Below are 17,374 nucleotides of genomic sequence, written 5' to 3' on the forward strand. Positions count from 1 at the left end.
CATAAACCCCATCCAGAGGGTGGCACAAACACACGAATACACAGAGTTCCAACACTAGCAATTCATGTGCATTCCATGTGTTTTCTTACCTTCTGCACAATATCCCATGCATCCTTGAGTGGGTTGTAAGAAGTACACAAAAAACTTTCAGCAGTTTCTTACAGAAACCAGGATTTGAAAAAAAAGAGCAGCCTTTCACAGTGCTGAACAAAACTGCCATGTGGCACAAGCTGTCAGTTGCTTGATTTCCCCAGGTGGAGGCAATGTTTCTGAATCTTTTCAGAGACAGCCACATGGGGGCCAGATGAACCACAGTGGTTCATCTTTTGAAGCAGAGAAAACAAAAGTGGAAACACCAATTTGTTTTCATACATGCTAGATATGTCAATTTTACATCTTCTTTTAAACAACCTTTAAAATATTAAAGTTCAGTTCAGTTCAGTCACTCGGTCATGTCTGACTCTCTGTGAACCCATGGACTGCAGCACCCCAGGCTTCCCTGTCCATCACCAACTCCTGGAGTCTGCTCAAACTCATGTCCATTGAATCGGTGATGCCATCCATATTTTAATATTTAATATTTAAAATATTAAAGTATCAATCACCAAAAAAAATCTAATAACTTGTGCCTGTACCATAAAAGAAAAGATAAAGTCATAAATAGTATATTTAAGGGTATGTGTTTGTGTCCTCAGTCATTTCTGATTCTTGGTGACTCCATGGACTGCAGCCTGCCGACTCCTCTGTCCATGGAATTTTCTAAGCAAAAATACTGGATTGGGTTACAATTTCCTCCTCCAGGGGATCTTCCTGACCCAGAGATTGAACCTGCATCTCCTGCCTGCATCTCCTGCATTGGCATATGGATTCTTTACCATGTGACCCACCTGGATAGCCATAAATTTAAGGGTAGCTTTCTCATAATTAATACAATCTTTTTTCAATTCAAATACTTTTTATTACATTTATTATTATTCATTTATATTGTGAACAAGAGAAATTCAGTATCAGTGAATTTACTGAATAGCTGATACATCTTAAGACAAGTCAACCTGAAGTTATCTTAATATATAGCACAAAGATAAACTGATCTTGGAGATTTCTTGAAAATTTTCTGAAAATAATATGTGTAAGATGTTAGGGTAGAGTAGAGAAGGCATCAAAAAATCAGGGGAAAAAGAAAGGATTGCTCGAAATCTGGTGATAGACCAACTGGTTAGCAATTAGGGGAAAAAAATGAAGGTAAAGCCTCACTTGAAGCCAAATTTGGATATCTTTCCCAAGTTCTTTCTATGTTACATACCAAAAAAAGGAAAATAATTCCCACTTTAAAAAAATTTTTAAATGTGGGTATAATAATTTAAAATGCTGGGTAACGATAAAGAAAGGACTTCCCAGGTGGCTCAGTGGTAAAGAATCCACCAGCCAATGCAGAAGATGCAAGAGATGTGGGTTCAATCCTAGTGTTAGGGAGATCCCCTGGAGAAGGGCATGGCAACCAACTGCAGTATTCCTGCCTAGAGAATCCCATGGACAGAGGAGCCTGGCAGGCTACAGTCCATAGGGTCACAAAGAGCCGGACATAACTGAAGCAAGTTGGCATGTACACACGCAATGATAAAAAAAAATGACATTTATATTAAGACATAATCCTTCTATTAAGCAGGCAAGAACTCAGGCACTAAAAATAGGCAGGATTTTACTATTTGCAAGTTACTGAGGTTAAGTACACAAACCTTGGAGATTGACTGCCTATGATCAAAACTTGGCTATCTGACCTGCTATCTAGGTGACTCTAGAAGTGTTAACCCCTAAAAATATATTTCTTGTATTATATGGTGAGAATAATGATGATAGACTGTCTTCTATAAACATTGTAAATAAAAACAATTGGTGGATTGTTGGGCATTACACTAACTATTATTATTATTGTCAGAATAGAGAAGTATGGGAATACTCCCTCAGATTAACTTAATCTTGATGAAAAATTAAAATATTGCAGTGTGAGTTATAAATTGGTTGTAACAAGATTCAATCCTTATAGCAAAAAAATACATAAGAAAAAGCACATGGAGCTAACATTAATGAGTTGATACCTCAACACATTTGGTCGGCATCTCAGCAGGTCTATCAAAGAGCAGAAATCGATACCATCCAGGAGAAAGGGAATGGTCACATATTAGGTCTTGAATGGCTGACTATTGGAGGTGCAAGGAGTCAAAATGGACATTTTTATAAGGGCTCTGAAGAAACTGGTGTCCCCCAGGAAAGCACTCCCAAGCAAGATTGGAAAGATAGATGTCTTTATAGATTTTCTTCATTGACATAGTTCAGTCCTCAATTAAAATTGATTCCCAAAACAAAAACAGAGCAAATAAACCTACAAATGCACATAAGACCATCTGATATATATCATGATCGCTTGCTAAAACAAAAATGACTTAATATGCCCTTTCCATAAATACGATCAGCTAATCAACAAATTCTGTATAATGTGTTTTTGAGATATTTGAGCTTCAAGGACTTTATTTTCATTAAATCCATTGTCCTGAGGGGTTTTTTGGCCATGCAGCATGTGGGATGAGATACCCCATGTCCAGGGTAAGAGAAACACAAATAAGATAGTAGGCGCTGAGAGAGGGCATCAGAGGGCAGACAGACTGAACCCACGATCACAGACAACTAGCCAATCTGATCACACAGACCACAGCTTGTCTAACTCAGTGAAATTAAGCCATGCCATGTGGGGCCACCCAAGATGGATCATGGTGGAGAGGTCTGACAGAATGTGGTCCACTGGAGAAGGGAATAGCAAACCACTTCAGTATTCTTGCCTTGAGAACCGCATGAACAGTATGAAATGGCAAAAAGATAGGACACTAAAAAATGAACTCCCCAGGTCAGTAGGTGACCAATATGCTACTGGAGATCAGTGGAGAAATAACTCCAGAAAGAATGAAGGGATGGAGCCAAAGCAACAACACCCAGTTGTGGATGTGACTGGTGATAGAAGCAAGGTCTGATGCTGTAAAGAGCAATACTGCATAGGAACCTGGAATGTTAGGTCCATGAATCAAGGCAAATTGGAAGTGGTTGAACAGGAGATGGCAAGAGTGAATGTCAACATTGTAGGAATCAGCAAACTAAAATGGACTGGAATGGGTGAATTTAACACCCATGACCATTGTATCTAATACTGTGGGCAGGAATCCCTTAGAAGAAATGGAGTAGCCATCATAGTCAACAAAATAGTTTGAAATGCAGTACTTGGATGCAATCTCAAAAACGACAGAATGATCTCTGTTTGTTTCCAAGGCAAACCATTCAATATCACAGTAACCCAAGTCTATGCCCTGACCAGTAACACCGAAAAGCTGAAGTTGAATGGTTCTATAAAAACCTACAAGACCTTTTAGAACCAACACCCAAAAAAGATGTCCTTTTAATTATAGGGGACTGGAATGCAAAAGTAGGAAGTCAAGAAACACCTGAAGTAACAGGCAAATTTGGCCTTGGAGTACAGAATGAAGCAGGGCAAAGGCTAATAGAGTTCTGCCAAGAGAATGCATTGGTCATAGCAAACACTCTCTTCCAACAACACAAGAGAAGACTCTACACATGGACATCACCAGATGGTGAACACCAAAATCAGATTGATTATATTCTTTGCAGCCAAAGATGGAGAAGCTCTATACAGTCAGCAAAAACAAGACCAGGAGCTGACTGTGGCTCAGATCATGAACTCCTTTTTGCCAAATTCAGACCTGAAGAGTGTAGAGAAAACCACTAGATCATTCAGGTATGACCTAAATCAAATCCCTTATGACTATACAGTGGAAGTGAGAAATAGATTTAAGGGACTACATCTGATAGACAGAGTGCCTGATGAACTATGGACAGAGGTTCATGACATTGAATAGGACACAGGGATCAAGACCATCCCCAAGAAAAACAAATGCAAAAAAAAACAAAATGGCTGTCTGGGGAGGCCTTACAAATAGCTGTGAAATGAAGGGAAGCAAAAGGCAAGGAGAAAAGGAAAGATATAACCATCTGAAATCCAGAGTTCCAAAGAATAGCAAAGAGAGGTAAGAAAGCCTTCCTCAACGATCAATGCAAAGAAATAGAGGAAAACAACAGAATGGGAAAGACTAGAGATCTCTTCAAGAAAACTAGAGATACAAAGGGAACATTTCATGCAAGGGTGGGCTCAATAAAGGACAGAAATGGTATGGACCTAACATAAGCAGAAGATATTAAGAAGAGGTGGCAAGAATACACAGGAGAACTATACCAAAAAAGATCTTCATGACTCAGATAATCACAGTGGTGTGGTCACTCACCTAGAGCCAGACATCCTGGAATGTGAAGTCAAGTCGGCCTTAGGAAGTATCATATGAATAAAGCTAGTGGAGGTGATAGAATTCCAGTTGAGCTATTTCAAATCCTGAAAGATGATGCTGTGAAAGTGCTGCACTCAATATGCCAACAAATCTGGAAAACTCAGCAGTAGCCACAGGACTGGAAAAGGTCAGTTTTCATTCCAATCCCAAAGAAAGGCAATGCCAAAGATGCTCCAAACTACCACACAATTGCACTCATCTCACACGCTAGTAAAGTAATGCTCAAACTTCTCCAAGCCAGGCTTCAGCAATATGTGAACCGTGAACTTCCAGATGTTCAAGCTGAACCAGAGATCAAATTGCCAGCATTTTCTGGATCATCGAAAAAGCAAGAGAGTTCCAGAAAAAACATCTATTTCTGCCTCACTGACTATGCCAAAGCCTTTGACTGTGTGGATCACAATAAACTGGAAAATTCTGAAAGAGATGGGAATACCAGACCACCTGACCTGCCTCTTGGGAAACTTGTATGCAGGTCAGGAAGCAACAGTTAGAACTGGACATGGAACAACAGACTGATTCCAAATCGGAAAAGGAGTACATCAAGGCTGTATGCAGAGTACTTATATGCAGAGTACATCATGAGAAATGCTGGGTTGGATGAAGCACAAGCTGGAATCAAGATTGCTGGGAGAAATATCAATAACCTCAGACATGCAGATGACACCACCCTTATGGCAGAAAGGGAAGAGGAACTCAAAAGCCTCTTGATGAAAGTGAAAGTGGAGAGTGAAAAAGTTGGCTTAAAGCTCAACATTCAGAAAACGAAGATCATTGCATCTGGTCCCATCACTTCATGGCAAATAGATGGGGAAACAGTGTCAGACTTTATTTTTTTGGGCTCCAAAATCACTGCAGATGGTGACTGCGGCCATGAAATTAAAAGACACTTACTCCTTGGAAGGAAAGTTATGACCAACCTAGACAGCATATTAATAAGCAGAGACATTACTTTGTCAACAAAGGTCGTCTAGTCAAGGCTATGATATTTCCAGTAGTCATGTATGGATGTGAGAGTTGGACTATAAAGAAAGCTGAGCGCAGAAGAATTGATGCTTTTGAACTGTGATGTTGGAGAAGACTCTTGAGAGTCCCTTGGACTTCCATCCTAAAGGAAATCAGCCCTGGGTGTTCATTGGAAGGACTGATGTTGTAGCTGAAACTCCAATATTTTGGCCACCTGATGCAAAGAGCTGACTCATTTGAAAAGACCCTGATGTTGGGAAAGATTTAAGGTGGAAGGAGAAGGGGACAACAGAGGATGAGATGTTTGGATGACATCACTGACTCAATGGAAATGAGTTTGGGTAAACTCCAGGAGTTGGTGATGGACAGGGAGGCCTGTTGTACTGCAGTTCATGAGGTCGCAAAGAGTCGGACACGACTGAGCAACTGAACTGACTGAACATGGATCAAACTCGTGTCCCCTGCACTGGAAGTATGGGTCTTAACCTCTGGACCTCCAAGGGAGTCCCTATTTTCATTTAATTTGGACAAGGGCTTCCCTAGTGGCTCAGTGGTAGATAATTTGTCTGCAATGCAGGAGACACAGTTTCGAACCCTGGATCAGGAAGATCCCCTGGAGAAGAAAATGGCAACTCACTCTAGTATTCTTACCAGAGGAGCCTCTCAGGCTACAGTCCCTGGGGGCGCAAAGAGTTGGGCACAACTTAGCCACTAAAGAACAAAATTGCTGATTGCTTTGTGTCAAGATTTGTTTATTCCTACAACCGGGTCTTCCGGGTTTGAATGCCATAACTGACACTCCATGACCTGCTTTCTGTCACAGTAGCCAAGTTCACCCCCAAATCCCACCTCTGCCAGGTCCTGAAATGCAACAAACTAAACTAATCTTTTAACACTAGTATAATTTTTATAAAATGCCCTCATACTAACGTTTCTTGCATTTTTTTTCTAGTGCAGAAAAAAATATAAAATTTTAAAATTTTATTCATTTTTAAATATAAAAGTATTGAAGTTGATTTTCATTTCTAAGCACAGGAAAATGAATGACGTGCGGGGGAACAGTTTCGAAGGAAATACAAGAGAAGAAAATGGAGGAAGAGCTAGTTCTGTAGCTTTTTAGGAAAGCCATTTTCTGAGCAGAGATTGTCTTGGAAGATACTTTTTCTGTCAAATCCGCAGAGAGAGAACATAAAGTGCCTCTTCCCAGCAAGAAGAGAGAAGAGAAAGCAAAGAAAACAGTTATCCTGGAAATACAGCTCTAGTTTGAGGCTCTTGTCTCTTATATAATGAGAAACACATGAAACTGCCTTTATTTGGAGTATCTTATTTACACAGTAGGCAGAAAATCTCCGAACATTGGGTATTCTATTTGTTCAAGGAAAACACTACAGTAAAGACAGTATCCTTGAAATAGAAAAGGGGAAGAAAAATTTAACTATTATTAAAGTATCTCCCTATGGAAAAAGTCTATCTAACTGAATAAAACTCTCAAATACTTACTACATTAACCTAAGGTTAGAGTGTTGATAAACAAATATCAGTTTCCAAACAAAACAAAGAGCACAATAAACTAGAGATATTAATTTGCATGTCAGTCTCACAAGTGTAGCTTATACAATTTTTTACTTTTGTTTGTAGTTATAGCAATTAAACTGGAAAAAAAAAAGGTATTGTTTTGCAAGATAAAAGATCTCCCTAAAGAATTTTTTTCAGTAACAGATTTTCGGAATGACCACAAAACGTTCTTTTTCCTTTTGTCTGTAGTTTCACCAGTTATAAATGTCCCCAAAGGCTCTAGTGACTTTGTCAATCTCAATTTGTCAACACTAGATAAATATTTTATAAAACGTATGAGAGTAGAAGTCAGAGGATCTGCTGTCATTTGATTTAATTTTGAAATAATTCTAACTCCCTGTCATTATCAGAAAATTGCACGTGGTTAGAAACCAAGGAAAATATTTAAAACGAGTGAGGTTTGTGTGAATTATTGAAATGTTTTCTCTGAGCTTATCCTGCAATAGAATTTTATCTTGGGGGAAAAGTCAATAACTCCATGTTTATTCTGTGCAGTATTTCTTCTTGCTAAAGACTTCTGAAGTTCTCACATTTCCTTTGATTTTGCTGCTTAGAGTAACTGTTTCCTAATCCAAAACTAATGATGTCATAAATGTAGAAGCAACCACGTTATGACACTGACAGTACCAAAGACCATATAATATTTGAACAGAAATTTTTAAATTTTCACTTGATATTTATTTTAGAGGAAAATTCTTAATTGTATAATTAATAATAGCTCATATTTTATATTATTTATTTCACAATTTTCCCCTCCAAACCAACTTGTCACTCTTTCAATGTTCAAGGTCTCTGCAGAAAAAACTTAAGTCTTATTTGCAATGAACAAATGTCACTCTTAAAAACCTCATTGCAACCTTAACTCTAGAAGGGAGCATAGTTAACTGTGGCTGGTTCGGGCTGCCATTCGGGAATCAGAAAGCCTAGCTCCTCAAAGTACTAAAAGAATAACTCTACAAGCATATCTCACTCATAAGACAGTTTCATGACATGAATGATGTGTGAAGCTTTCTAGCAAATGTACAATATAACATTTTTCCCTTAAAACAAAAGTACATATAAATACACATTAAAACTTACATTTCTATCTATTTTGTCTTCTCAAAGGGATTTAAAGAAGCTGGGTAGTATATAATAGAATCTGCAATATTTGTGTTTCAAATACTTTGGGAAAACATGCCAAGTTATAAATAATAGATATATAATGATACAATATATAAATAGTTTTCTAGTTTTGTTTGTAGATATAAGTAACCTGTATTATGTTAATATATTGGTTAATACAATGGCTAAGACTAGCTTACTTACTAATTCATAACTGGGTGACAGACAAATATGATAAGAAACTAAATTATTTTATTTTTAATAGATAAATATATTTATATGCCTAAAGACAGGCATTTCATAATATCTGAGTTTATAATTAGAAAAACTTTGGTATACTGGAGAAGAAAATGGCAACCCACTCCAGTATTCTTTGGAAATTCCATGGACAGACGAGCCTGGTGGGCTATATACTCCATGGGGTTGGAAAGAGTAGGCATGACTTAGCGACTGAGCGTATTGCTCGACAGGAATTTCAAATATTTGTGAATTTAAAAAAAAAAAATTATATAGCTTTCCCAAGGATGTGGGAAAGAGAAAAACCACTGTTCAGCTTCAAATTCAATGAGAAATAAAAAGTTAATATTAAGTTAATAATATTAAAAGTTAATATTAAGCTTCTAATATTCAAAATTGTATTATGGATTCTACAATGACACAAAAGCATGAAAAGCAAGGTCAAATAGAGAGGTGATGAATCTGCTAAATCTCTTTACTTTGTCCTCCTTTATATATTAAAAGTTATATAATCTTTTAATTATGAAGATAATACAAATAGATTGAAAGTAAAAGAATGAAAAATAACATCAGGCAAACAGGAACCACAATAAAACTGGACTGGCATACTAATATAAGACAAAATTATTTTAAAATTAAAAACAAGTTACTAGAGATACAGAGAGACATTTTATAACTATAAAAGTTTCAATCCACGAGAAAGATATTATAAACATACAGACACCTAATAACAGAGCAGAAAAATACATGAAGCAAAATCTGACAGAAACAAAGAAAAACAAATACTTACTTCAAAGGCAATAGTTGGGACTTTAATACCCCACTTTCAACATGAATAGAAAAATAGGCAGAAGATCATAAATGAAAAAGAGCCGGAACAACACACTTTAAACCAACGTGACTTAATAGACATCTATAGAACACTATGCCCAACAATGGAAGGAAATAAATTTTTCTGAAAAGCGCATGGAACATTTTCCAGGATGGACAATACATTCGACCCTAAGACAAACCTCAATAAATTTGAAAAGACAAAATCATACAAAATATGTTGTCTAACTGTAATAGAATGAATATATGTCAACAGCTGAAAGAAATTTAAGTAACTTACAAATATGTGGAAATTAAACAACTAGAAAATCAAGAGGTAAAAGAAATGAAAATGGGAATAAGAAAATACATGGAAAAGAATGAAAATAAAGATACAACACACCAAAATTTGTGAGATGCTGCTGAAGTAGTGCTTAGAGGAAAATTATATTAAAAAAGAAAAGATCCCAATATAATCAACTAACCTTTCACCTGAAGATTTTTTAAAAAGAGCACACTAAATCTAATGGAAAAAAGAAAGAAATTTGAAAGACTAAAGAAGAAATTAATGAAACAGAATAGAAAAACAATGGAGAAAATCAGTGAAAACAAAAGATGTTTAAAAAAACAATCAAAGTTGATATAGTTCTAGAGTTGCCAAGGAAAAAGGAGAGAAAACTCACTTGCTAGAATTAGAAATGAAACAGGGCACACAACTACATAGCTTATTAAGCAATACTATTACAGTTGCATGCTAATACATTATATAGCCTTTATATAATTGACAAATTCCTGAAAAGACACAAAGTATAAAACTGACTCAAGAAAATAGCAATCCATATAGATTTATATGATGTGAAAAGATTGAATCGGTAAAAAGAGAAGACTCAACTATCGAGAAAGAAAAAGCCAGGTCTAGATGGCATCAATGCTCAATTCTACCAAACATTCAAAAAATAATATCAATTCTTCATAAACATTTCCAAAGACAAGAAAGAGATGGAATACTTTCAGACTGATTCTATGAGCCCAGTATTACCCTGATATCAAAGCCAAAAAAAAAGATAGCACAAGAAAAAAAGAACAAAATATGAGGACTCACATTTTCTCATTTCAAAATTCACTGCAAAGCTACCGTAAACAGCACAGTGTAGTGGCGGCACAAGGAGAGGCACAGGCTGGTAAAGAAAACCAACAATCCAGAAACAAACCCACGTGCCTGAGGGACAGATGACAGTTTTTTCAACAAAACTGAGGAGCCACATGCCCAAAAGTGAAATTGGACTCTCTGGTTATACCATATGTGCTAAGTCACTTCAGTCGTGTCCGACTCTGTGCAACCCCATAGACGGCAGCCCACCAGGCTCCCCCGTCCCTGGAATTCTCCAGGCAAGAACACTGGAGTGGGTTACCATTTCCTTCTCCAATGCATGAAAGTGAAAAGTGAAAGTGAAGTCGCTCAGTTGTGTCCGACTGGTTATACCATATACAAAAAATAATTCCAAATTAATCAAAGACCAAAATATAAGAACTAAATGTTAAGACCTAGGACAAAAATCTTAGGGTAAATCTTCATGACATTAGATTTGGCAATGGATTTCAAGATATGATAATAAAGCACAAGAAACAAAGGACAGGCACACAAGGACTTGCATGCTTCAAAGGACATGAGCAAGAAAGTGAAAAGCGACAGAATGGGAGAAAACAACTGCAAATCCACATAACTACTAAGAAATCTGTACCTAGACTATACAAAAACTCACACAACTCAATAACAAAAAGGCCAACAACCCAATAAAAACATTGGAAGAGGATTTGAGTAGGTATTTCTCCAAAGAAGATATGCAGATGTTCAAGCACATGAAAAAAGATGCTTGGACATCATTAGCCACCAGAGAAATGCAAATCAAAGCACAATAAGACATCATTTCACATCTACTAGAATTGTCAGAATCAAAATTTCAGATAATAACCAGTGCTGATGAGACTGTGAATACATTAAAACCTTCATATACTGCTGCAGGGATGAAAAACAGTGCGGTCACTTTGGAAAAGTAATTTGGCTATTCCTGATATGGTTAAGCACAGAGTTACCCTATGATCCAATAACTCCACTCCTAGGTATATTTCTAAAAGAAATGAAGATGTGTCCATAAAAAAACCTATACCCAGATATTTATAGCAGCATTATTTACATTAGCCACAAGGTGGAAACAACCCAAATCATCTACTAATTAATTTATATACAAAACATAGTATATGCTTACAGTGGAATATTATTCCATCACAAAAAGAAATTACTGACACGTTAGAACATGATGAACCTTGAAAACATGCTAAATAAAAGAAGTCAATCTATTATATGATTCCATTTAGATAAAATATCCAGAATAGGCATATCTATAGAGCAGAAACCTATATGCAGGTCAGGAAGCAACAGTTAGAACTGGGCATGAAACAACAGACTGGTTCCAAATCGGAAAAGGAGTACATTAAGGCTGTATATTGTCTCCCTGCTTATTTAACTTATATGCAGAGTACATCATGAGAAACACTGGGCTGGAAGAAGCACAAGCTGGAATCAAGACTGCTGGGAGAAATATCAATAACCTCAGATATGCAGATGACACCACCCTTATGGCAGAAAGTGAAGAGGAACTAAAAAGCCTCTTGATGAAAGTGAAAGAGGAGAGTGAAAAAGTTGGCTTAAAGCTCAACATTCACAAAACTAAGATCATGACATCTGGTCCCATCACTTCATGGGAAATAGATGGGGAAACAGTGGAAACAGTGACAGACTTTATTTGGGGGGGCTCCAAAATCACTGCAGATGGTGACTGCAGCCATGAAATTAAAAGACACTTACTCCTTGGAAGGAAAGTTATGACCAACCTAGATAGCATAATGAAAAGCAGAGACATTACTTTGCCAACAAAGGTCCGTCTAGTCAAGGCTATGGTTTTTCCAGTAGTCATGTATGGATGTGAGAGTTGGACTGTGAAGAAAGCTGAGTGCCAAAGAATTGATGCTTTTGAACTGTGGTGTTGGAGAAGACTCTTGAGAGTCCCTTGGACTGCAAGGAGATCCAACCAGTCCATCCTAAAGGAGATTGGTCCTGAGTGTTCATTGGAAGGATTGATGCTAAAGCTGAAACTCCAGTACTTTGGCCCTCTCGCATCTCGCTGTTCTAACAAATGCTTTAGAACTTGGTAATCCCAGAAACTCTTCAGATGGACCTCCAAAAAAAAAAAAAAAAAAAAAGCCTTGTAGGGGTCTGTTGGAAGGGGCAGTGCCCCTGATTATACCGACAGGTGGGCTGTTTACCTGATAATCAGGTGTGCTGGTTTGTCCTAAAAGGTGCTTCTCAGAAGTTGCTCCTGCCACTTTAGGCCTCAGTGATGAATGATGGGAGGAGGAAGTAGAGATTAATGTTTCACCATTAGTAGTTCTCTTCCTGTGTTTATATGGCAGGTTTTTCAGAAGCAAAGAGGAGAGCATTTAGATATTTAAATGAAACATTACTCTCATGGTTTTTCTCTGGTATTCTCACTTCTTGAATCCTTTCATTCATCAGCTGGGGCTTCACCCTCAGAACCAGTACCTAGGGGGAAAGAAGACACTGGTCTACAGATGGTAGTCCAGGAGTTCTGGTGGGCATCAGGGTTCAGGCCATAGTTCCATCTATAGTTTTGGAAGATTGAAATGTGGACTATGCACAGTGATAAAGGCAGTAGGTGCCCAAATGAATAAAGAAGTTCTTTTAAAATTTGATTATAATTTGTTTGAAAGAAATTTCCATTTAAAAGTTTGAAACCAGTTTAAAACTTCAAGATGAGTATTCATCTTGGAAAAAACAAATTCTTAGTGCTGAACAAAACTTGTGTTTAGGCCTCTTTTACATGCAGAAGAGGCACCCAATCTTGTAGAAAAAAATGAAACATAAGTTTCTGGTACAGATGGACAGATGAGTTTCATCTTGAAGTCTAATCGTGGAACAATTTGATGTGAGCAGGTTGAAAACCCAGAGATTTTTTAGTCTGCATCTTTTGTTTGAGCTTATCAGAGGTCTAATAACACTGGGACAGAAAAATAAACATTAAGTTTTCTCAATCTATTTGTGAAATTATCAGAAATGAAGTAATGATTATAGTCAGAATTAAATCATATCAGGCTTTTTTGGTAAATTTATTGTCCAGCAATATCTATAGAGGGGCTGCCCTGGGAGCTCAGCAATAAAGAATCTGCCTGCAATGCAGGAGATTTGAGTTCAATCAAATCAGGAAGATCTCCAGGAGAAGGAAATGGCAACCCACTCCAGTATTCTTGCCTGGGAAATCCCATGGACAGATGAGCCTGGTGGGATACAATCCATGGGATCTCAGAAGAGTTGGACATGACACAGCAACCAATACAACAAAATCTGTAAAAATGCAGTCAACTTTTATACTTTTCCTGGAAGACACCACCACTTAACATAACTTTCAGCAAACCCAGGGCATAAAAATTTAAAGTAAAATGGGTCTCATTTTTCATTTCACTTTTGATTGATGAATACCAGTTTATGAGTTTACAGTAGATCTGTAACAGAGGACAAAATTTCCTCCACACTAGTGAGTTAAGTGGAAAAAGCTGAAAATAACTTAGTTGTTTTCAATGGAAAATTCATCTATACTGACTTAAGTCTGCAAAAATAGGCTGAATAAAAACTAGTTACAGTACTGTGGGAGAAACAAAAGGTAATAAAAAGCATGTTTTAACATACATTATTTAGTGAGGTTCATAAAAAATTTGGTTAATATTCATATTAAATTTTTTATTTTTGAAATAGAGAATAACCAATGGAGGCATGGTACTCTAAATACCAGTGGTATATGTAAAATGCACTGTGTAAAATATCACTGAGAGAAATAATACAGAATGCCTGTATGGAGGATAAAGTGAAGCCAAGAGCTAGTAAGTACAATACAACTAAAGTGAAAAGAAAAGTTTTTCTTTTTTCTATCAAGAAAAAATTTCAGACGATAATGTCCTGGAAAAAGGAAACAACTCAGTTCTTTTCAGGTTCATTTGCAAAATTATGCTGAACTTATATGGGCAAAACCTCCAAATTCAGGGGACAGAAGGACAGTGATAAGTGCACAAATCCTGAGGTCAGGACACCTAGGTTCTAAGCCTAGATCTGCTACCTGTTTACTAACTGTTACCTTGGATGGCCACTTAACTCCTCTGAACCTCATTTTTTTTGTGCAGTGAGATTGATGGTACTAAAACCCACCCCATAGAGTTTAAGAAACAGTAGTGTAAGTATATGTGGCGGTGGGAGTGGAGGAAGAGAGGTCTGCAGAGAGCACTTAGGTAGTGTGTGACACAAGGTAGCTAACATGAAATATATATAATAGTTTGCAGATAATAAAACCAAGATGCAATATCACATAATTATACTTTTCCTTTTATCTTTTTATTATAACATTATTTCTCAGAGTTATCCTCTTACAGTGCTGAGTATAATTTGGAGGAACCTTATTGAAAAAACGCACATTTGCAAAATACATGAATTCTTTGGCCCATGTAAGTTTTACTAAATGAGAGAACCTGGTTCTCACATGGACACATCTGTTTGTTTGTTTGTTTGTTTGTTTGTTTTCCCCTGGCAGGGGGAGGAAAAGTTTGATAGAAATGGCGTTGGAGAAGAGAATAGCATCAGCAGATCAATTTTTGAGCTTTGCAAATTAATCTCGAGGCTCTGGCACTGAGTTTATATTCAGGAGGCATTGCTTCCAGACACAGAAACTAAATGGGACAGACATTTCATTCCCAACAACAGTAAATACCTTTTTCTTAATGAGGAGTCAGCTGGAAACTTGACATATTAAAAACAGTTCATTGAGAGCAACCATTAACTGTGACTTTTGTAATGTTTATTGTAGCATGCCTCTAGGAAACAATATAAATAAGCCAAGAGCAGGGAGCTGCATGCCTGGAATGAGAGCTTGTTTTAAGAATGAATCTACATCCATGGTCATAGCAATTACATTTTTCACAGTAGCTAAAGCATGGATTAAACACAAGTGTCCATTGATGTATGAATGGTAAGCTAAATGTAGTATATATTAATATGTACAATACAGCATTATTCAGCTTTAAAAAGGACATTCTGACAATGAAGTTTGCTAAGTGAAAGATGCCAGACACAAAAGGACAAATACTACATGTTTCCACTTATATGAGGTAACTACAGTAGACAAGCTCACAGAGACAGAAAGTAGAATGGAGGTTGCCAAGCTGGGGGAAGAGGAGAGGGCAATGGGGAGTTATTGTTTAATGAGAACAAAGTTTGAGTTTGGGAAGATGAAAACATTTTGGAGATGGATGATAGTGATGGTTGCAGAACAACGTGAATATACTTATTGCTACTGAGTTATACATTTAAAATGGTTAAAATGGTAAATTTATGCTATATATATTTTGTCACAATAGAAAAAAGTAAAAGAATAAGCTAAAGAAATCTTGAGAAAAAAAGGACAAAGCAGGAGGTCCTATGTGCCTTGGCTTCAGACTATACTACAAAGCTACAGTAAACAAAAGACCATGGTACAGGCACAAAAACAGATAAAAATCAATGAAACAGAATAGAGGGCCCAGAAATAAACTCATGCACTTATGGTCAGTTAATCTACAACAAAGTGGGTAAGAATATACAATGGAAAAAGACAGTCTCTTCAAATAAGTGGTGCTGGGAAAATTAGACAGCTACATGTAAAAGAATAAATTTAGAACAGTTTATCACACCATATACAAAATAAGTTAAAAAGGATTAAAGACCTAAATGTAAAATCTGGAACCATAAAACTCCTAGAAGAGAATGTAGGCAGAACCCCCTTTAAATCATAATAATATTTTTTATTATTTTATTATCATAATAAATCATAGTAATATTTTGGGGGGCCTGTCTGCATGCTTAGTTGCTTTAGTCGTGTCTGATTCTGTGTGATCCTATGGACTGTAGCCTGTCAGGTTCCTCTATCTACTAAGGGAAAACAAACAAATGAACCTAGTTAAATGTAAAAGCTTTGCACAGCAAAGAAACCATCAAAAAAACCCAAAAAGACAACCTACTTGGGAGAAAATATTTGCAAATGAAATGATAGATAAGGAATAAATATCCAAACTATATAAAGAGCACATACAACTCAATATCAAAAAACCAAATAATCTGATTTTTAAAATGGGCAGATAAACTGAATAGTGGAAACAGTAACGGATTTTATTTTCTTGGGCTCCAAAATCACTGCAGACAGTGACTGCAGCCATGAAATTAAAAGATGCTTGCTCCTTGGAAGGAAAGCTATAACAAATTTAGACAAAATATTAAAAAGCAGAAACATCACTTTGCCAACAATGGTCCATCAATACAGTCAAAGCTCTGGTTTTTCCAGTAGTCATGTACGATGTGAGAATTGGACCATAAAGAAGGCTGAGCACTGAAGAATTGATGCTTTCACATTGTGATGCTAGAAAAGACTCCTGAGAGTCCCTTGGACAGCAAGGAAATCAAACTAGTCAATCCTAAAGGAAATTAACCCTGAATATTCATTGAAAGGACTGATGCTGAAGCTGAAGCTCTAATACCTCAGCCACCTGATGTGAAGAGCTGACTCTTTGGAAAAGACCCTAATGCTGGGAAAGACAGAAGGCAAAATGAGAATAGGGCAGCAAAGGGCACAATGGTTAGATAGCAGCACTGACTCAATGGATATGGGTTTGAGCAAACTCCAGGACACGGTGAAAAACAGGGAAGCCTGGCATGCTGTAGTCCATGAGGCTGCCAAGAGTCAGACATGACTTAGTGACTAAGCAGCAACAACCTGAACAGACATTTTTCCAAAGACTATATACAGATGGACAAAAGGCACATGAAAAGATGCTCAACAACATCACTAATCATAAGAGAAATGGAAATCAAAATCATAATAAGATGGCACATCACACCCATCAGAATGCCTACCATCCAAAAGTCTCAAATAACAAATTTGCCAAGGATGTGAAGAAAAGGGAACCTTAGTACACTGTTGATGGGAATGTAAATTGGTGCAGTCACTATGCAAAACAATATGGAGGTTCCTCAAAAAAATAAAAATAGAACAATCATATGACCTAGCAATTCAACTCCTGGGCATATATCTGAAGAAAACAAAAACACTAATTTGAAAAAGTACATGCAGCTCAATGTTTATAGCAGCATTATTCACAATTGGCAAGACATAGAAGCAACCTAATTG

The 17,374-nt window shown here is 36.9% G+C and overlaps 2 protein-coding genes across 5 annotated transcripts in view; one reads left to right on the forward strand and one right to left on the reverse strand.

Annotated features, from left to right (window-relative positions):
• Nucleotides 1-2,321, reverse strand: part of VWDE (von Willebrand factor D and EGF domains) — a 56,038-nt gene extending 53,717 nt beyond the window's left edge. The window contains 4 exon segments of the mRNA XM_055589636.1: nucleotides 90-279; nucleotides 281-301; nucleotides 303-323; nucleotides 2,097-2,321. Of these exon segments, the coding sequence (XP_055445611.1) occupies nucleotides 90-279; nucleotides 281-301; nucleotides 303-323; nucleotides 2,097-2,321 (457 nt within the window).
• Nucleotides 1-17,374, forward strand: part of LOC129658961 (taste receptor type 2 member 1-like) — a 175,813-nt gene that overhangs the window by 91,605 nt on the left and 66,834 nt on the right. The window lies entirely within an intron of this gene.

This window comes from Bubalus kerabau, chromosome 8 (assembly GCF_029407905.1).
Source record: "Bubalus kerabau isolate K-KA32 ecotype Philippines breed swamp buffalo chromosome 8, PCC_UOA_SB_1v2, whole genome shotgun sequence".
NCBI lineage: Eukaryota > Metazoa > Chordata > Mammalia > Artiodactyla > Bovidae > Bubalus > Bubalus kerabau.